The sequence below is a fragment of the Ammospiza caudacuta genome, chromosome 3 (assembly GCF_027887145.1).
Source record: "Ammospiza caudacuta isolate bAmmCau1 chromosome 3, bAmmCau1.pri, whole genome shotgun sequence".
Classification (NCBI taxonomy): Eukaryota; Metazoa; Chordata; class Aves; order Passeriformes; family Passerellidae; genus Ammospiza; species Ammospiza caudacuta.
This window is the reverse complement of record NC_080595.1, coordinates 31672679-31695326: the sequence shown is the minus strand read 5'-3', so window position 1 is coordinate 31695326 and position 22648 is coordinate 31672679. Positions and strand designations below refer to the sequence as shown.

General features: G+C 37.7%; 1 protein-coding gene across 2 annotated transcripts in view; it reads left to right on the top strand.

The window, feature by feature from the left end:
• BABAM2 (BRISC and BRCA1 A complex member 2) overlaps positions 1 to 19084 on the top strand; it is a 161770-nt gene extending 142686 nt beyond the window's left edge. For both annotated transcript variants that reach the window (XM_058800994.1, XM_058800993.1), the window contains exon 12: positions 17435 to 19084. In XM_058800994.1, coding sequence (XP_058656977.1) covers positions 17435 to 17498 — 64 coding nt within the window. In that variant the 3' untranslated portion in view covers positions 17499 to 19084. The remainder of the gene's footprint in view (positions 1 to 17434) is intronic.
• Positions 19085 to 22648: the final 3564 nt, after the last annotated feature.

The following is a 22648-nucleotide window of genomic DNA, read 5'->3' as shown; positions in this document are numbered from 1 at the left end:
ACGCAGTAGGCTTGCTGCAGTGTTTTAATTTTGCAAAGTGTAAAAATGTTAGAGCAGCGAGAGATTTAAGCAGGCTGATTATCAGTTGTTCAGCATGTAAAAACATCAAACTGCATAAATCACAGGGCGTATTGGGATGAACATTTTGAATGACAGTCAGAAGATTAAATTAAATCAGCAAATATGCATAAAGAAGAGTTGAAACAAAAATAGTTCAAGCTGAGTAAATCAAATGAGTGGCATGGTCAGAGACTGTAATTTGGAAATAATGGAAGCAAACAACAATTGACTGATGCATTTGTAGATTTTTATACTGATTTAAATTCTGTGGAAAACATCAAGTAACATTTGATTTGGAATTTTAATATGCATTGTAATAAAAACTTTTTGGTAGTATTTGGTTTTGCCACCATACTGTTTATAGGAGCACCATTTCTTAATCAACTATGATTTTTTTTGTGTATGGACCTTCTTCTTTTCTTTAGCAGGATGAGTATTTTGTTTACTAAAAAAAAAAAAAAAAAACCAAACAGGAAGAACAATAATTGGAAGCATTACTGTGGCCTTTTTTTTATGCCCATACTACAAAATGCATTTCTTTTGTAGCTGAAAGCTTACAAGTACCTATGTGCTGTCTGCTAAGTGCATTCGCTTATGAGTGAGTGTATACAAATGGACTTCACTGCCCTGCACTTGAAATTTAGAAGTACGACAGCAGTTCTCTTTAAAAGCACTAAATGTGTACACTTACTATCACATGTACGTTCGGTGAGGTTATTCACTCTTACGTTGGAGGCTCTGCACTGAAGCTTTACCCTGGCTGCGTAATAGGAGAGGGATGATGAGAAGCGGGGGAAGGCAGTGTGCAGAGATGTCTGAAATAGCAATCACTGAGCTGCTCAGAGACACAAACTGCTCCACTTAAAAGCGCTTCGCTTGCAGGAACAGCTAGTGATTCCTCAGTAGGTACCATAAATAAATCTGCATCAAGGAAAATATGATGTTATGATACATGTGAGCATATTTTAAGAAAGATTTTGAACACAATTGAGCATCTTATGTAAACAGTGTTTAAAATATTTGCTAGGGCTTCTTAGAATAGGTTAGTGTGTTTTAACATAACCAAATAACTTCTTATTCTACTTAATTTTTACCACAGACCTGTTATGGACCAAGTATATGGGAATGTATGTTGATATGTGGGAAAGCATTCTGATGAGACGTATTAGTTCAAACAACACATGAAAACTTCCCAAATAAAAACAAGAAAAAAAAGAACACATTATTTACCCTCTAGAAACAATGTCATTCTACTCTGCTGAAGTAAATTTAGCCCTAGTTAAATCAGAGACAACTTGTTTGTGTTTCTAAATACTGTCAATTAGGGTTTGTTTATATATAGTCTTTTTCCCTCTTAGCAAAATTGTCTCCCAAGTGCTCAGCATTCTTTGAGACAAAACATCTCTGTTTATCTTCCTGGCCATTGCTCTAGGGCCACAGGATCTCCCACTTGATATTCCAGTATCTGACCAAGTTCTCCACCCTTCTTCTCAGACTTCAGGCAGGGATCAATGTACTCTGTCTTCCTCACTGGGGCTAAAGACACCATCAGGGATAGCTTTTGCTTGCTCTTGCACCAGCTGTAGGAGCATCATCCAGTTGGAAATGCCATCAGTCACAGCTTTCCTCGTCCTCAATTTTGGCAAGCCCTGTCTCTGTTTTCAGCAACTCAGCACAGCCTGTTTATTCATGGGCAGAGCTGTCATAAGTTCATACCAAAGGGACTTTGATTCTGTGCCCAGCCTTCTCCCAAGGTTGTTTTGGTGTGGGTTGTTGATTTTTTTTTCCAAACAGATGAGCCCCATCCAGTTCCTTTGGTGCAGGGACTAAACTTGAAAGTCTTGGTATCCTTGCTTATCTCTGTGGCCCCCAGCAGAAATAGGCATATCTTTTGAAGTTAGGACTTAACCCTTTGCTGTAGCCTGAGACAATCAGTAGTAACTATAGGCAGGAGCAAAATTAGTTGCCTAAAATGCATACATATAAAAGTAGATTGTATGCATTCACACCTAGAGACGTATCACCTAAATCTAAAAGGCAAATTGTCATATCAGAATATCACTTTAGCTGGATCTTTTTTATTCAGAGAGAAAAACTGCCCATGTTCTTGCTGAACTTATTGGACCAATTTATATCTGTCTCATAAAGTCCATGAAGTCAAGCCTCTTTTCTGTGTCCTCTTGGGCAGATTTTAAAATCACTGGGCTCCATTGCAGCCCACTGATTTGGATTCCTCACTGAGAGATAGCATCTGGTTACTGAAGATTGCTATTGTCTTAGCCCAGGGGTTGCCCTCTGGCTTTATTTAATTCTGAAGGATGAATCAAGTCCTGATTTAATAATGTGATTTCAGTTGCCTCCAGACTGCTTGTTTCTCAGCTAACACAAAATTTTAACCTGTTCCTCCAGCTAGAAACAGGGAAACCAATAACATAAGAATTTTCTTACAAGCTGCTGAGATGCCATTTCCTCTCAGCTGGTATCTCAGGCTTTGCCTCTTGTAGGTCATTTATTTATATGTCTGTGGCCTCCTGCGTAAGCAGCTTCTCCAAAAGTTTTGGTCCTAAAATACAATGGCAAGCCTAAGAAAATACAGTAAATTATGGAAAGTTAGCAGCCTTGTTTGTGGTGTACGTGTGAAGTAAAACATCTCTGTGCAGTTTCCATGGGAAAGCTTTCTTGTCTTTTTGCTTAAATAGGCATTCAAGTGTACATAAATGGAGTCTTTAAAGAACATGCTGACTTGAAGCCTGGGTTTTTATGAAGGAATACTGTAAATAAAGCTTGTTTGTTTATACAAATGAAATTCAGTTCTTAGATACACTCTGGCCCAAATTCTGTGTGACCCAGTGCTGCTCTGTAGACTTAGATTATACTTCAGGGGAGAGCAAGTTAAATCTCAGTTTATTCTTTTATCCTACATAAATCCACCTACTCATCATTAAAAATAGCAGGAGCATGGAAAACTGGTACCACAATAAGAAGTTGTTCCAAGGGTTCATATTCCCTTTTTTTTCCAAGTTGGCTGACAAAACAGGTTTCTGAATGACAATGTTATCCCTGACCATCCATCGGTGTTTGCCGAATGTGGTGTAAATTTTATATATCTCTTTGGGCATTCAGAGGGTGAAAGCATCAAAGAGCTCAAGTGCTCTCAACTATATTGGCTGTTGCTCTGCCATGAGGTCAAGTGCATCATCAGATTATGTGCAGGTGCATCTTTTGCAATCTACAGCTGCAGCTTCAGTTTGTGCTCAGCACAAAGAGTGCCATGGTTAGGAGGTGTCACGCTGGTGAACTGGGCCATAGCATTTTCAGCCTCAGCCACGGCTTCTCCTTGAGTATCAGCAAATTGATGATGTCTGTCATGTGTATGATTGAGGCCCCCACTATAAGAAAGATTTGAGGTGCTGGAGCATTGCCCTTCTCTGGAGCAGAGAAGGGCAGTGGAGTGGGGAAGGGTCTGGAGCACAAGTGCTGTGAGGCGTGCTGAGGGAGCTGGGGGTGCTTAGGCTGGAGAAAAGGAGGCTCAGGGGTCACATTGTCACTCTCCACAGCTGCCTGGAGGGCAGTGTAGCCACATGGGGATTGGCCTCTTCTCCCAGATAACAGGGGATAGGATAGGAGCAAATGGCTGCAGGTTGCACTAGGAGGGGTCTAGTTTGGATATTTAGAAAAATTTCTTCCCCAAAAGGGTTGTCAATCCAGGCTGCCCAGGAGGGAATGAAGTCACCACCCCTACAGGTATTTCAGAGGTGTGTGGATGTGGCATTTAGGACATGGTTTAGTGGTGGGCTTGGCAGTGATGGGTTAATGGTTGGACTTGATGAACCTGAAGGTCTTTTCCAATCTTAACAGTTTCGTGATTCTATGATTACATTAACACATTAAAATATTGCATTTCTTAGTTTAATAAAAGGATATTTGGAAAGAAAAAGGGACAGTTGTTGTGTTGCTGTTTAGACATATCAGTTGTAGTATGTCAGACTTGCTGTTCTATTAAGTAAATTTTGTGTGCCCTGATGATTTTTTTGTTGTTGTTTTGACATTAACCAGTTTCAACTCATCCATTTTTGTATTGTTATTCAGATTTCTTTCACATTTTAGGCAGAATACCTATTACTATATTTCAAATTCTTAAAAAATAACAACTTTCACAATTTCATGAAAATTTTGAGTCCCAGCTATGCTACCATGAATCTCACTATAAAATTTACATGTAAATGTTGCACCCTTTTTATACCTTCTCTTCTTGATAGGTGTAATTAAGGTAATAAATATTTTTTTTATTCTTTGGGTTGTATTTAAGTTGGGTTTTTTTGCTTATTTGTAAAAGTATCAAGTTGGCTTTGCCTGTATTATGTGATTTTTCATGCACATTAGTCATCTTTAAAGACCGGTTTTCCAAAAACTAACTTATTTGCATGATATATGCTCACCTCACAAAGCTTTTTGCATGACTGTCTTTATCTCTGTTGCATGTTATCTTAAACTACAATGAAATTCATAAAAATGAGAGTAAGGAACAGAAGTATAGAAGCCAGGGACATCATTCTTCTCTAGGTGTGTGTGCCTGTGTTCAGACACTTGCAAGGCTCAGAGGATTCTTTCTGAGGAAGAACGCCAGCATAGGTACAGCTGAAGGCTGAGGGGGTGAGCTGGGACGCTTGTTTAGCTCTGGTTTTTGATAGTTTTGCATCAGAAACTGAACAGAAGTGATTTCCCAGCCTGAAATGGAGTAAAGCTGACGTTTTGTTGCCGCTGGTGGGCCGCTCCTCAGAGCAGCAAAGGGGCAATGCACTGTGACAGCCAGAACAAAAGGAGATGTGGCGACCCAGGCGTGTGAAGCTTACCAAGAAGTTAATTTGATTTTATACACCATTAAATCAAAGCTGATTTTCTGTGGGAGTGTCAGCTGATCAGAATTCTATGGGAACAATAGAAAGGAAAATGGTAAAAGCTATGTTTTGTTAAAATACTTAGTGATTCCTTGTAGTGTGTTCTGCAGTTGATTTACCAGCAAAACTTAATAACAAAATTATTTTGATTGTAAGAGATAACAGATGAAGTAGATAGGGCTTTTAATTAGAATTTTCCCAGTACATTCCTTTATTTTTACTTAGTTCTTCTGCATACAGTACAGAATACAGTATATATCATGATAGTTGCACTTCTTGAGTCATATTTTTCATGTAGTTTTCTTCAAATGTCTCCCTGGATAATTAAGTCTGACTCTTAAGTTATGGTATGTTAGTTTCTGACAGGTGCCTGCCAGGGATCTTCAGTGCTGTCATGCATTATGTGGATTTCAGCCAAGACAGAAGGGCCTGGGTATTTGTTTCTGGTCACTTCTCATTAAAGCTTTGACTGTGGGGAAGAAAAACAACTATTTAAAGATGAGGAGTATAGGTGCTATAGGAAGTGCATAGAAATAAAATCTGTTAGGCAATTAGTTTTTCTGTGATTTTGTATAGATACTCTGTATATGTGTGAACTGTACATATGTGCGTTTTGATACATAGTAAATATTCTTTCTGCAAAAAAGTATTCTCGGATATTGACAAGAGAAATGCACAGAAGAGATTGGAGAAGTTGGCATGGTATAAGTGGAGTATAATAGCACTTTGCTGGAAGACAACTGCTTTGTAGGAATGAAAGGTTAGAATTTAATGTAGGTGGTTCTTGGATAACTGGGATTAAGTGGCGTTCTAGAAATACTGTGAAACACAGTCACTGTCTGATTTGGCTTTATTAGAGAACTCCATTATACATTTATGAAAGCTGCTAGTTCTATATTAGAACATGAAATTACAGTTAGGAACTTGCACAAAAAATGTCCTCCCTTTCTCGAGAGAAAAGGGTAGAGAGAAATACATGGATTTGTAAGGAGCTGAGCTTTACTAGCTTAGATAAACACTGTTGCCTGATCAGTTACAAAATAAACAGCTAAATAAAAATAGGAAGTGAGCTCCATAGTCTTGTCTTTTGAGTAATACTCATAATTGTTCCATTAAGCTAGGTAAAACTCTGTCTTCATTTAGCCCACTATCATGTCTGTATCAATAGGTAAAAGTCTGTACTCATTTAGCCCACTGTCATGTCTGTATCAATAGTTAAAACTCTGTATTCATTTAGCCCACTGTCATGTCTGTATCAATAGGTAGCAGTGGATGCCTGTAGAAAAGCATGGCAGAGCATGTAGTCATATTTCCATTGTCTGTTCTACCATCCTCAAGGATTTCTTTATGCAGTACTGGTACATTTCTGTTAAGTAATCTTACCTAGCTTTCCTTCTATTCGCTTGCTTTTTGAACCAACAGCATAACATCATGAAATTCTGTGGCAAGGGATCACACAGGTGTGGTGTGAATAACAAACTCTGTTGGCTTTTTGCATTCCTGCCTCCTCCTAGCTCAAGTTGCTGTTACCCTTTACCTTTTGTATGAAGAGAGGCAGCAAATAGTTAATCTATTGATCCCCTCCATAACCTTTGTTATATGATCCTCCATTTCTCTTGCTCTGCTCACTCCTTCCTTCTCCAGAACCTCTCCATCTTTCTAGTCACTCTTGTCCTGCTTCTTTCTCCCTTTACTGTTTCTGTGATTTTCCTTCTGTTTCCTTTTCTGTTACTCACCATGCGTTTATATGGTGGTGTAGTGGTATTGTCTGATTTACTCTTTATTCTGCTTCTAACAGCATCTGATTTTGTTTTTTGCATACAAATGAAGGCTAGTTACAGTGTCATTTTAGCACCAACATCTCCTTTCTAACAGTTTTTCAGAGCCTATGTTTTTTGTGGTAGTAAAATTATGTCTTTTTCCTCACATATTTCTCCTTTCATGTTTGTCAACACTGACAAACCTGGTATGTTATCTCCCAGTTATCCCACCTGGTATGTTATCTCACAGTCTCCTAGTACTGTAAGAACTATCTGCAGTTCCTCATAATTGTGCCCTATTTTCCTTCCCTGACTAAATTGTTAACACTAACAGACTTTTCCATCTTCCATTGCTCACTTCTTCATATCATGTAGGAATATGAACAACACAGGTCAGAACACCCATTTCTGTGCATTCCTCAGGTGACTTCCCCCAAATGGTATTCATCATTTATTCCTGTCCTTTTCTTTGTATCTTGGCCTGCTCTTTATCTACTCATGGATCTTTTCTCCTTCTGTGGTAATTCAGGGGTTTTTATGCCTTTGAAAAACTTTCCCAAATACCTGTAGGTAAGTTGAGCAGTGGGTGTCACTTGAATTTTTCTTGTCCATGTGGTTTTGATACCTTAAGTAAATAGGAGACTTGAGAAGCACAAGTTTGGCTCCTACCCAGTATGTCATATTTACTCAAGTCCACTAATTTTGGACTATTTATGAATTTTTATAATAATTTCTATTAACAATCTCTACCAACTTGTAATGTATGGACATGAGATTCATTGAGTCATAGCTCCTATCCTCCCAGACCTCCAGACCTTTTTTTAATTGACATCACACTTCTCTGGTACCAAGCTGTTTTAAGCAGGAGGCTACAAGCTATTTAAGAGTTTAACTTTCTCACACTTGAGTTTCTCTGGAACTTGGGTGTGAATGTAATCTGGGGCTGCTGATTTGGTTGTATTTTGTTCATTTGTTCATTTCCTTTTTGGCTGACATATATGCATGAGTTGAATCTCTTGGTACATCTCTTGGAAGGCCAGATTCTGGTATAGCAACATCTTTAAGCACTTCCATTTCATTTATTCTTTGTGATTTTACTTCTCCTGAGTATTTTTACTTTTTGACCGCATTTTATATTGTTTGACAAGTGTGTATTTCGAGGGTCACAGTTAAATTGTTCCTCAAATTAATTTTCTATTTGTTTTATTCTGCTTTTACTTGTTAGTATAAAGGTTTATTTCTGCCTGGTTTTTCCCTTTGGATGGGTCTCCAATCTTCTGAGCATTCATTTTTACTTCTAATAGCAAATATATATCCTTTGAAAAGCAAAAAGAAACAAGTGCTTTCGTATGTTTTATATAATCACAGATGTGTGGAGTCTCATCTGTTTCCTTCTGACTGGTTTGTCCTAATGAATATCCAAGGAGGTTTCTTTTCTGCTTTGGTATGTTGCCTTCGGCCCCTGTTGATAAGCAATCTGGCAAAGCAAAGAGGATGGCATGATGAAATCAGTCCTTTCACCTGCAAGCAAACTTTGTTTTCAGGGATGCTGCTTGTCAGACTCGTTATGGATGCATCTGTGGTGTAACTCTTCATTTCTGCCTCTGAACTACTATTAAGGGATTCAATAATCTCTTAAAGATCATTCAAATTCTATTATTACTACTGTGAGCTCCTCTCTTCTTGAATTTCTGCACTTGTTTTTCCTTACAAGCTTCGCTCCTGAACATATCCTTGCCCAGTCTTTTCTGCTTTCTCTTGCTACTTATCACTACTTTCACACATTCTTTACCATGCCTTTTAAGCTTTGAAGAGGTTCCTAGTTGCATCTTGTCTCACATTGACTTTCTCCTTCAAATCTAATAAAAAGTTTATTAAATAATTGCTCTCCAACAGCACAGCTCATTGTGCATTTACACAGCCTAGATAAGAGGAAATAATATGTTCCTTGACTCTTTAAGAAGTTAACCTTTACCTGAAGTGGGAAAATATGGCTATGGCACTTCAGCAACTAGGAAAAATAGAGCAGACTTGTCATGCTGTAGCTCATAGGACTGGAAATTTCCTGCAAGTTAACAATATATTTAAAAAGACTCTATGAAGATTGAGTTTTTCCATGATGGCCTTGGAATATCATTTTCATGATCCACTGATAAGGAAACAGAGTGACCGTGCTGTGACCAAGATATTCCAGTGCAACCTTCACAGACACCCACTGCCCTGTGGGGAAAATGGAAGTTAAGAAAGCAGAAGCAAAGTTTGCTATGATCTAAGACCACAAACCTTCATCTGACTGAAGTACATCTATTTATGTACATTGTGGAGAAGGTGAAGGAAGTGAAGTGTTTTATCTCTTGAACTGACTGGCAAGCAGAAGGCATTGATGAAACTGTTTCAAAATGAGAAGTTCATTTTTCTGTGTGTGCTTTGGAACACATAGATTCACTGTGTCTATGCAATACACCTTTGTAAATTTTTAAAATATCTATATCAGAAATCTTTGAGACATTAAATACCAGAGTCTTGAGTTCCAGATGGTTTTTAAAAGTTGCTTTCATAGTTACTGGCCTTGGTCTGTATGAACTGATTCTGTCCAGCAGATGTAATTTCTATCTGTTATTGTCAGTAAAGGTCTGTGCATTTGGAGGACATGTATTCTTTGAATCAAAATTAGCATCTTTTACAAAGTGATAACCCTACTTATGCTGCTGCTTTAAAATAAACATTAATTGCCAGCCTACATGATGATCTGCAATCTTGGCTCCACAGCAGTTCCCTAGAACTCCCTTCCTTTATATTTTGCTTTTAGTCGGGTTGTTATATTTATGGTTGTTTCGTGCTTTGAACAGATTGTCAAAATTCATTTTGCTTTATGGTAAGTTGGGCAGCAAAGTCATCTTAATTTTTACAGCAGACCAGTGCTGAATTCTTCACTTTATTTATAAAACCATTTGATACCATAGGTTTTTGAAAATGAAGTAAAAATTTAATTTTTATTTCTATTTGCTTCATATGGATTAAAGCTACCTGTTAATTCTGCAATCAGCAAATTGTTGAAAAACATGTCTAAATATAATAAATTTTTGTACCGTTCTGTGTGACTTGAATCAGAAATAACTTCTGGAGAAAAAAGATATTGCTAATAAAATAGAGAAAACAGCTTTTGGACATGAGTGAATATTAATGTTTAAACTTCTGATATGTACTTGGTTTCACTAGTTCTGCCACTTCTATTTCCTGTTACAATTTTGGTTTGTTTGTAATTTTGGAGTCAGGTTTCTGTCATGCAGTATAATAAACTGAGCTAGCTGTATTTCTTAAAAACTTGCATGTTGGTGGCTGCCCACTGCAGATCTGCAGATCTCTTGATGCTTGATTACTGTTCTGTCTGTCCATGAGCCTGGCTGCACAGTCAATGCCTTGCATGGACTGGCAGGTAGAAACAGGCAAAAAAGTTTTCTAATCTCCTTGTGGGTAATTCACAATAAAAGGAGCTAGAGAGAGAGAAATATTAGAAGAGGAAGAAGGATTGTGATGCAATTTTTTTTTTGGCACACAGAAAAAAAATTGCTCGCAGCTTAATGGTGTTGTGCACTGGCTCCTTTGTACATTTGTGTGTTTAGCCAGTTACAGTAGCAGAAATTTAAGAACTATTGTCTTGCTGTTGTATAAACACTTCAGATGTTTGCTTGGCACCACCAGTTCTGGAGATGTGTAAAATGGAGAACTGTGTAGACATTGTGTTTCACATAAAAGCAAAATATTTGCTATAGATAAAGCTGCCTCTTAAGGAAATTCTAAACCACATCCCAAAGAGCATAGCATCAAGAAGCTTAGTTTAGAAACATGAATACATACCAAGTATCGTGATGTGTATTTGAAGTGAGAAAGAAATCCTGGAAGGTACCTATTTCATTCTGCTGCTGTGCTTGGATAAGTTTTTGTAATACTCAGATTTGAATGGTGATTTAGAAATGCTGCTGTCTCCTGAGTGCCTTGTGCATTCCATAATAGTCCTGATTTTCATTAGCTCCTGAGCCTTTGCCACTTGGCACCTGGCCCTGCCTGCTACAGCCCAGTTCCAGCTGGGCAATCCAAAGTTACAGTGCTGAGAACTGTTTCTCACTTCAGTTTTTGTAACATCTTAGATGTGGAGACAATGATACAACCATCATTTTCTCCTAACAGAGGTGTCACGGAATGTCTGCTGTAGAGTTACTCTCCTGTTACCCCAAAGCAGGAGATGGGCTGATTCAGCTTTGCTGTGAGTGCTCATGTATCTTCCTGGTGAGGAATGCTGTGGAAGTGCCTATGAATAAATAGACAACATGGTTCACCCAATGGAAATATGTTTTTAATGCACTATATATGATGAAAATAGCAAAGAGGTTCAAATGTCTCATGTCTGTGTTTAAAAGGAAAAAGCAGCCCCTCAAACATTGGCATGAGGCCTGTGGAAGGAATGGGCTTTCTGTAGACATCCACACTTTTGTGTTCAGCCCTTCCTCAGTGCAAGGCATAGAGATGCTGGAGGAGGGCATGAGCAGGGGTTAAGGACATAATGAGCAGTCATATGGAATATGACCTAAATACATACCCACTGTTGGAATTAATGCACCAATTTATTAGTTTGAGTTCCTTTTGTTAATTAGTGGTAATCGTGTTGAATTAGGTAGCTCCTGACAAAAGGAATTTAGAAAGAAAACTTATATCTGTAAAAAAAAGACTGGTTGGCATCTTTGATTATGTTCTGCCAGAAAAAAATAGGAAATCTTAGAAAGTTTTGAAGGTTATGGTAAATAGGAGATGAATTTTTAGGGGTTACATGAACCAAATCAGCTGGATGTGCCTGTGTGGTCATGGGAGGACAAAGCCTCTCATCTGGCATCCAGAAGGTATTGTTGTAGGTGTTCAGTATTTTCAAAACAAGTTTTCACTGTGTTAAAACAAGTTTCAACAGGAACACAAAAATACAAAGGCACACTACATATGTATGCGTGATCCATGCAAAAATACTTTGTACTTCAGAAAGTGAGTAATCAGGTGATGTTGATGAAGCCTGAAGAAACTCTTTTATAATTCTAATATGTCTATAGTGTTGTAATAGTTTATATAACAAGATTTTATTGCAAAGTGTCAGCATAATAATACTAGACTGGAAGGAATAGGTCAAAAACCTCAAGAAGCCTCAGTCTGTCCTTCACTCTGACCTATACCCTTCTTAATTCCTGTTTTCACCAAATTTAATTGAAAGAACAAATTTAATTGAAAGAGCAATTTAATAGCTGTTCCAGCTAATTTATGAAGATCAGTCATCTATAGAGTTGATGTTGTTCTATCAGGATTCAGTGGATTTGAAGAAACTTGTAGATGTCTTGAAGCAGTTCTTCTAAGGTACAGCAGGAAAGAAATAGGGGATGCAAAATGATGTAAATCCTAGAGGTACAATTCCTTTAAAAGAAGTGGACAGCTGTTGGGACAGATGCCTGGGATTCTTGGTTGTATCTCATGCAGCTGGACAGGATACAATTCAGTCCTTACCTCAGTCCCAGGATTATTCAAACAAACTCAATTTACCTGCTGAACAATTCAGACAATAGAGAACTACTGAGGAGAATGGGGTACTAAATACAGACCTTACTCCAGAAGACTTGGAAGGATTAAGTAGAGTTATTCAGAGATCATCATGACTACAGGAGTGCCTGCCCAAGTCAGATCTATTAACTTGAAAATTTTTAGAAAATAATTCATACATATTATGTATGCCTTGCCTAGAGTAGGAGAAATTTGATGTATTTGTCAAAAACACTGGCTACTATTATTTTGACTACACTAAGGGTCTATAATTAGAGCCAGATATTTACAGAATTAAATATCTGTTGCAGTACTTACTAAAATATTGAAATAATGGGTAGTATTTAAGAATAAAGTTTGCTCTCAAAGCCAGTAGTAGAAAAAAATTCCAAATGTGAGTCTGCCTTCAGACGAGAAGGAACACAACACGTGTGCCTGATGCAGTGGGAGAAGGTCTCTATGTCTTTGTGAAAAGATGAAGATTGTAGCTCAGGGGCTTTAATTTGCCAGTAAGGACGCTGTGCTGGTAGTAGAAGTGTTGCTGTACTGCCAAGTCTGTTCTTGATGTGGACCATCATGATGACTTCATCCCCTTCATTTTCCTCAGATCATCTCTTGATGGAAAAAGCACTTGAAAGTCCCACATCTTGAGCTGAAACAAATACAACATGAGTGCAAATAGGGCTAGCATGGGTGAATTTGAGATCAGCATGCTGGAAATCTTGGCAGTTATAAACTGAGGAGTTTAAGGGGAATATATTTTGTGAATGACTCGGGAAGATGATTCATCACCCCATGATGATTGTCCTTGTCCCAGACATAAAAAGCAGAAATCTCATTGGTACAACATTTTGTATGCTTTTTTCTTCACAGAGTTTGAGTCTTGATCTTCTGCTCTGAATTTGCCACATGAAGATTTTAAGAGAAATAGAAACACCTAAGCAACTTTTTTAACTTTATTACACCAGCAGCAGTAACTAGAACACACTTGTATAGCTGGCTATAGTACCAGTCCAGCAAAAGCAACAGCAGAAATTGAGTGTGTTGGTGTGAGAATGCTATCACCATAAATATATGGGAAATGTTGTTTGATGGGAGATTGCAGCTACATAATTTTAAATCTTTGCAGATTTTCAGCATAGATATGTGAAAGCAAAAGGTATTATCAAGTGGTCAGTGCAGATTTTCTACCAACTGCATTTAAAAAACCCAGCACTAAATTACTCTGGGGAAAAAACAGTACAATTACAATGAAATTTCACAAAAGCATGTGAATTCTGAGTCAAGTATGTTTTAAGCACAGCAAACCCACACCCTGGGATTTAGACATGTATGGGCTTCTGGAGACCTTGTACCACACTCAGTGTTTCATATCACTGGGAAATATGTAAACAGCAGGTGAGCCAATTCTGCCTTCTTTTAGATACTTACCACTTGCAATTACAGCAAGACTTTCTTTCCACTGGATAATAAAGTGAAGGAAAGAGAAGTGCTTTACTCTCAACAGATGTCCTTGAGCATAGCACCTGGAATTCATTGTACTATGTCAAGTATATATAGTGGTTAACTACAGCAAAATGTGTTGTTTTCTGGAGTGATGAAGAAAAATTTCCATGGAAACCTCATAACTTACTACCTTGAACTTGGAGAATGACCATTTGAGGGAATAAAAATGAATAGACAAAAAACAATGGAGTCTTATAAGAAGCTCAACAAAGTGTTAGACATGTGCCCGTAAGTGTATGAAGATTGGCACCCACTCTAGGCTGAAAAGAAAGCAACTTTTTAAACACTGTTTAAGCTGGTATCAAAACCATTGTGAGAAGGATGCAACAGTTAGTGTGGGTTTTACTTTCTTTCCATGAGTGTTGATTGTACTCTACACTCACGTGAAGAATATCTGTGTACTTTGTACAAATGAGTTTCCCTGTACTTACAGGAGAATTTATGCAGGTCTTCTGAGCTTGCTATAAGGTCAGTGTGATGCAGACCCACCAAGAACATGGCAGATGAAAGCTGGAGAAAGAAGGATCCCCATCTTTCCCAGAAAGGAGAAAAGGCATTGATCAAAAGCTGATTTCTGCCATTTGACAGAGCCCTGAGAGACCATAGGTCAAATTAGCTTTCCTCACCTTCAGTGTAATTCAACAGGTACCTAAATTACTGTTGTTGGGTTTTTTAATAACAGTTCTTCAGAGCTGAAAAACATATCTAGTGTATATAAAAGCAATAATTTCAAAATAGTTTGGAGATAACTTAAGAACATCATGTGGCAAAGTTTCTGAAAAAAAACTTTTCAGATACTTGTAATGAATCCCTATGGTATAGCACAGATCATAGTTATTAGAGGTGTAATTCATGTGAATGTGTTAATATGAATAGAGTATGAGAAATGTATCTTTATCCAAAGTTCATGTTTATATTCACTCTTTCTCTGTGCCTGTACATACAGGATGCTGAGCATGAATGTTGTCTCTTGATGTAAAATCTTTGTATAAGGAATAGCATTGCATATGAAAGATGCCTTTACCATGCAGTCTATAGCAGAGTATTGTCCTTCAAAAGACTTTATATTTCTCTCAAAATTATTTCGTGTCATCTGTCGTGACATAATATTTTGTGTTATGGTCCTATTTAGGCAGAAACATGTGTACTTTGATTTCAATGCCAGATGGTCAATAGATGAAACTTACTCAGAAGGTGATTGCTGCTTCTTTTCCTCCTTACTGGTGACCTCTGCAGAGATTGTTGTAACTAAAATGTTGTAATTTCCATTTCACAGGAAATTCAGGTACTTTAACACAGGGTTTTGTCCCAAACTTTGGGATGAAAAGAAAAAATTTAGAAAAGAGTTTTCAGTGTTCATTAAGGAGTTTCACTTACCTTCTCCTACTTTCCCATCTTTCCTCCTCAATCTACTAAATGTGCTGTAGCTGGGACAGTCCTATCAGGCACACTGGGCTTTTGAATCTCTTAGCAGGGCCTGGTTTGGTTTAGTGTGGGGGGGTGAAGGGAGCAGTGTTTATTTTTTTGTAGTAGGTGTGATGAACCATAATTATCTCTGATTTTGTTTCATCTGAGATACTTAAGGGGTATGGGAGAGGGAGAGAAATGGAGGAACATAACCTGAGTACACTTGTGGTACTGCATTTGCTTCAGTCTGGACAAGACCAAAATGATAAGAGCAACTTTAAGCATGTACTTTAGGTACAAAAAGAAAAAAGCAGACATTTGAAATGATGATGTACTAAAGGAATTTTTGTAGTGTATGGAACATTGCCAAGAGGTTCATATGAACTACCAGTGACATAACGTCTTTTTTGACACAGTACATCTGATCAGAATGTAGGGGGGGTGTTAGACTTGGTTTTGCAGGAATGGATACAAGCTCTCCTGCAGAAATCAGTGAAAAGAAAGGATGCAAGTGTAGATAAAGTTGGTGTGGGAGGATGTTTGTGGTATCATAAGCATTCATTCTGGATTTTACCTAACAGAAAAGGCATATATAATTACTGCATATAATGAACTAAGTGTGGGTTTAATACAAAGCACAGAAATGCTATGGAGAAAAAGAAATAAAATGTAGGAAAATAATTCTGATTGTATCCCATTTAATGATTAAGAATTTCTACAGTTTTGGAAGAAGGAAGTTTTAAGTAACATTTATCAAGTTGATTAAGATCATGTGCATGAAGAGAGTCTGCAGAGGAGGTATCAAAGGGGAAGGGGGAAGCTGTTTAAAAGAAGCAAGCAGAGAAGCATAATTAAATGTTAGAAGAGATAAAGCAAGGACAAGTAAAAAGGATAGGTCCTGACATTGACAACATGCAGTAAGTACTCCATGAGCTAGCAAAACACGTAGAATTAAACAGGACTTACAAAAGCTACAATTTCAAAGGTATGGCAGAAAAAACACAAATACAGAAATGGCACCCAGCTGTTGAGATCAGGGGACAGGGATGCCTTCTCAGCTGGTTTATGTTTGTGTGTGCCAGCAGGAACAATCACTTTTGCAGGCATGATTATGAGGGTTGTTTTCTGAACTTTGCTTCAATAAACCAAAGTGTGTTCTGTAAATACACAGCACAATCTGTATATGCTATAAAATGTGTGTGCTGGTTGTCCTCTTTATTATGGTTGTTTCCATTTCTGGGATCAGCTCCTCAGTCCAGAAATGCTTTTACTTTCCATTGCTCTTTTAACCTTTGGACAGCATCTCATATGTATTTATATCTTGTGCACAAAAGCTGACTGCAGCTATCTGTTAATTAATTTGCCAGGCACAACCTCACAAAGAGAGAGGAGCATTCCCTTCGTGGTCCTGCAAGGTTTTTAGGTGTGAGGAAGTATGGTTGCTGTTCAGTGATTGCCAAAGCTTCTAGTGCAGTTATGAAACACATCATGATTGTGAACCTGATCAGTGTGTGTTTGCTTCAGGAGGTAAACCAGCTGAGAGATCAGGAATCTAATAAATAACATTGCAGCTTTAGATTTCTTCTTAGTGAGAACATGAGAGAAATTTATGGAGATCAGTGATAGAAATAGAAAACAAAATTTAAAAAAAATAGAGAAATTGAAAGTTTGGTGCAAAATGCAGTAGGCAGAAACCAAAGGCAAAATGATAAAGCAGCTTCTAATATAACTGGCAAATAAAGGGCATCCCTGGATCTCAGCAAAAAAATCTCAAAGGTACAGTTCTAACTCAATTTTGGATATGTAGGATTAGCTCATTTTATGGATTTATGAGTCGCTTGATCCTTTGCAAAGAAGATAGACTACCAAAATATACAAAGTACACTTTAAAAAGAGCATTATCCTATAAATGTTGAAGTTTAATAAAAGGACTTACCATTCATACAATGTTATTAGTATTTATTTGCTGCATTTCATGTAAACTGCTGCCATCAGCAGTGACAGTATTGTGTCAAGGTTTGTGAGACAGATAAAGAGCTTATCTCCTACACGTATTCTGACTTCACTCTTTTCCTGCTCCATTGCCTTGTCTGTCTTTGGGCCTTTTGTACCATATGTGAAGCCTTCTCCACACAGGGGAAATAGAAAACATGGGAAACATCAAGTGCTTCAATTCATGCTTTTAAGATTACTCCTTCCTAATAATATATTTTCTGTTCTTTTCACTAGGACATATTTCAAGACATTTGTCCCTCAGTTCCAGGAGGCAGCATTTGCTAATGGGAAACTTTAGACAGCTTTGGGCATGGAAACTACACTGGACAGATCCTTCAGTCTGCACATGTCAGCCCAGAAGAAGGATGCCTGGAAATGGGTTGGACTGTCTTGATAAGTGCTTTCTTGCCTCTGAACTGGTTTTGGTAGCTTCAGTTTATGAAACAAAGACCTCACTAGCATGCTTAGAACTGAATATTTGATATTAGTCCTGTCCCTTTGCCTGTGCCACCACCATTCCTTTATATATCTATTGGATTAAATTTAAAAAGGTGTGTATTGATAGGATAACACTTCCTTGTGCCAACAATGTCCTGTATGTTATGCCTTGTTTCCTCATCTTCAGATGGTCTAAACTGGACTGCTCTTCCCCATGGAAATATGCTGTAATGTGTACATTTAGTTAACATTTTCAGCTCACCCTAAGGAAACACAAAACTGCCGTATGTACCAGGAATGCCTAATGGACTGTACAGTGCCATATTCTGTATGCCTCAGAGGTTTGTGTCTCACTGTGGTTGTGACTCTCACAGGTGTGGATATGAGTCGCACACTTCAATTCTCAGTGCCTTTCCAGTTGGTCTGAAGTTAATATGGCAAGGTGTTTGAGGTTTGGTGGTTTTTCTAATACTTCTGTTGAAAGCTCATTTTATGTGAAATGTTAGGTTTTTATGCTTTGTTTTCATTTCCAGTTGTACAATTTTGTTGTTTTCCTAATGAGTGCCCCTTGCCACTACAAAAACGTTCTGTTTCTATCGTACCAACATGCAAGTAACTAGTTATATAAACCAGTATAACAAAATAAAGCTCTTTCATAGACCTGTAGTTTTTCCAAATAAGATAAATACTGTTAAGAGGCAAACTTTCAACAAAGGAATGAGTGATGTCTTGGAAAATAGCTGATGAAATAATGCAGGGCTATAGGTATTTAGCTTAATGCTTAAGTTCAGCATATCTTCTCAGAAAATATTTTTAAGTGTATATAACTGGAAACATTACCTCCCCTAATTCTGAAATGCCAAATGGAAAATCCTGCCTATTCATCCTTTCTTTCCTGCTTGTGTCAGGCACACCAGTTGGGACTATGGTCACAATGTCACTTCCCCAATTAATTTGTGAATAGACCAAGGTACTTTCCAGTAAGGAATAAAATTAACAGAGTATGTTGGCTTATAAATGGTATCTGGAAAATGTGCCCTACTTCTGCTAAATACAAGGAACTAAATGAATAGTATGCAGATGATACAGTGGAACTGGAAAATATTTTATTTTAAATTATACACTGTGGCATCACATGCAAGGAAGTCTCTCAAGCTGCTTGATTGGCAGTATTCTCCTACCCTTTCTACAACTTGTTATTTGGCATGAAAAGTAGTGCTTTTCAGGGTTTATATTCACCTAGGAAATACAGATGGGGTTTGCGTCGTGAAGCTTAATAATTAAGAATTATGCAAATAATTTGCCTCTAGAAACTACAAGTATTTTTGGCTAGTTTGTGAGCAAAATTTAGTTTATGTTTAATACTGAAGTTCTTGGCTGAAAATTAAGCTGCAAACAAAATCTGTATTGTAAGAATAAATAAAAGAATAAGAAGTTTTGTTGTAAGTCTGCAGAGAAGGCGTATTCTGTGCTGTGACCCACCCCTTTGTGATTCTCAGTGCATTATCTGAGCACTGTCCACAGTTTCAAAGGTCTGAGCCTGAATTCCCTCTGTGGTGACACTGCATGAGGCTTTGCCATGCTTAGAGCAGATGTGGGAGGTTATCACTGGTTGGGGGCTGTGTACAAATTACAAATAGGATGGGATTGTTAGGAATGCATTTTGAGTTGTTTTATTTTTCAGCATTAGTTCCATTACGTGGTTATGACAATGGGAAGATGTTATTAGTTCACATCTTAGGCAGTAGATCAAGAACTTAATGTTACAACTTATTTTAAAAGTTTTTTGACTAATTACACAAAGTAAAAGCCTATTGACAGTAGTTTTATTTAACTACTATAAGCACTCTTACTTTTGGTTAAAACAATGCTTACTTATTTTAAATACAATACTTGATTGTAAGCTTTAAAACACAATGTACAGAGTTTTACTATTAAGGTTAGAACTTTTTAATATTTTGCTAGGTATACTTTTTTGTAGATTAGGGAGTTATTTTAGATAAGTGTTAATACACAGACTATTGGGTTTTTTGGTTTTTTTTTACTTTTTACATAATTTTTTGCTGACTTATTTTATGGCTACTGCTTAGCCCTAATTTCACTTTTGCTGTTTCTGAGGTTTTCTTTTTGTAGCTCTCTTAAAACTTTCTGATTTTATGGATCCTCACAGAAAGTAATGGTTTTATGTGAAAAGCAAAATCAAAACTGAACAACCTCATGTGACTAAGAACAAAATATTTTTTAGTATACTGGGATGATCTCACATCTACATTTCTTCAGGTAAAAGCCAAAGCCACAGACACATGTTCAAGAACAAGCCAACCTTGTGAATGGGGTGGGAGAGGAAGGGTGGCTAATGAAAAACATTTCTTCTCATAGCATTCTAAATCTGATAGAAACAATCACTAGACATCTTCAAAAGGTATAAACCAAACCCTTAGGTTGCATCAGTACATTCCTGGAATCTTACATTTTATAACTTTGTCTTTGATTCAGTGTTATACAGATTGCTCCAAGAACACAGTGTTTGCTTTATGTACCTGATTGCCCAAGTGGCACGAGTTAGTTATTTATTTTTTTAGCTTCTCAGAAGTTGCCATACTTCAAGGGCTAGCAATTGCAAGATAGTTTGAAAAGAGGTCCACTCTTCAGAATTCAGATTTATTCCCAACCAAAAATGCATCCTTCACCTCAGTCCTAGTAATTTTGGTCAATGAACTGCTTTATTATTAAAGAGTTTTAGAAGCCACATAAGAAAGCATTTTTAGGGTACAAAAAGCCTAAAGCAGGAATTCATTGTGTTGAATTCAACAGATTGACCAACTTTTCACAACATACATAGAAACAAGTCAATTGTTTCAGTCTAATTTTAATGTCATGCTACAATTGCTAGTATTTTGGGATAGGAAACAAAAGGTAAAAATTATGAAAAACTGTACTGTTTGTATTTAAATTTCAGATTAGAAGAAAAGGCATTTTAGTACACTAAATGAATGTTTTCTTTATTTCAAGGTCACCCTTCACTCTTTGACCTACATGCATCCCTTTCTAATAGTTCTCAAAAGTACAACTATTTTTTGGATATTTTATTTTCTTTCTAATAGCTCTTAGAAGTATATAAGCTCTCCAAATGGGGTATTGAGAGGAGAGACACTGAAATTAATGGGAGCTTCTCTCCAGGAGAATTGCCATATAAATACTACACCAGAAGAGAAGGTTCATTTGAATAATTTTGTATCAAACCAAGTATCCACTGAAGGCATTTATGTTAGCCACAAAAGTTGGGATCTGATGAGTTGGAGTTATTTCTGTTATCTCCTGTTTTATTATAATTTCCATTGTGGCCAGTTTAACAGCACTGGGACTCTCAGCACTTCCTTCCCTATTATGTGATACATGCAATTGAAGGGAGCAGTCAGACCTAGGCTATTTTCCCTGGCTTATGAGAACCACAAAATGTAGGAGAAAAATAGCAATATTGCAAATGTATTGAAAAGCCTAAACTCTACACTGTCCTAGCTCTAAGCCCTGCTAATGCACGGTTTTCCAAAGGTCCTTAAATCACTAACTTAGAGTGAAGCCTTTATCCATCTGCATACATAATCCACTGTCCTAGAAGTAATACCAAATCTTACGGATTCAAAGTCAGACTTTTTGTGAACTTGCTGGAAAGACTGGACAAACAGCTGGAAGAATAAATAAAAGGTAACTATACCCTACATTGTTTGGCCTTCATTGATCTTTCCATTGTGCTGGCCACTGCTTTGTTGACTGGCAATTTTCATTTGCTGAATTGGCACATTTTGGTATTGTCACTGTCCTTGAACATCCTCCCATTCATGCAGAGAGTAGACTTGAGTCAGTTCTCGAGAAAAGATCATTGCTGGAGTTAGCATGGATCTCCTGTGCATTGTGAAAGCCTCCCTAGGGATGTTTCTCCGTATGTTCCCTTTCTCTCATCCTGTCTGGAGCCTACAGCAATAATTCATCTTTGGTGAATCAGTCAGTGGATGGGATTTAGCCATGAAGTGCAGTACTTTAAGTCTCACTTCAGGTGGTTTTACACAGAGACTTCCTACCTAGGAAAGAGAGGATTAGATCTGGAGTGCTCTCCTTTGAGCAGTGCCCCCTCATACAAGGCTGGGGGTTTAGAGAGCTCAGAAACCTGTGTAAGCGATGAGCAGGCACTGCAGCTCAGGCATCCTCCTGTGTCAGTTCCCTTAACCCAGGGAGCAGCAGGCAGTGCAGACCTGTAGCAGCCCCTGAGGGTCACCAGAGCAGGTGTGAAACTCATTTCTAGTGCCGTGTCTGTGCAGCAGTGACGTGGGGATGAAGGGGCAGTGCTTTGTCCGTGCAGAAGGGGAGTTTCTCACCTTTCTGGCTTTGTGAGATGTGCTGCAAGGAGGTAGCAAGCTTTGGACACAGCTTATGACCACAATTGTTAATTATGGGGCGCTGTTCCTTGCCCTGCAAAGCAAATGAAGTCTTGTGACCAAGCTGAACTGCCAGTGAACACTCTTCCCTTAAATTACTTTTGTCTCTGTAATTGATGCATTGTAACGCTCATTGAACCTAAAAGTTACTCTTACTTCTTACATGTTACTGAAAATCCCTTAAGTTGTCTCCTTTCCAGTTTTTATTTTCTGGTCTCTGTCCTCCTCTGGAACAATTTTGCTTCATCCTTACTAGTTACTGCTATTTTTAGCAAACTTGAGTTCTTTCTTTTAACAAGGCAACAAGGTATATGCCAACATCTTGTGGGCCTACATTATTTTTTTTTGCTGAAGAAATAAGTGGAAGGGTTTTTTTATATACTAAGCCAAGTGTTGTGTTCTCCACAAGAGAAGAATTCTGAGGAAAGGCTGTTACCAGATCAGAGAGGATAATCATGCTGATGGCACTGGGTACATTTTTTTTTACCAACTCTTCATTTAATTTCCATGTTAGCAAGTTAGCAGAGGCAAAGTGAATTGTCCTTTCCTGAAGGAAGCCTGCACCTAAATAAAGCAT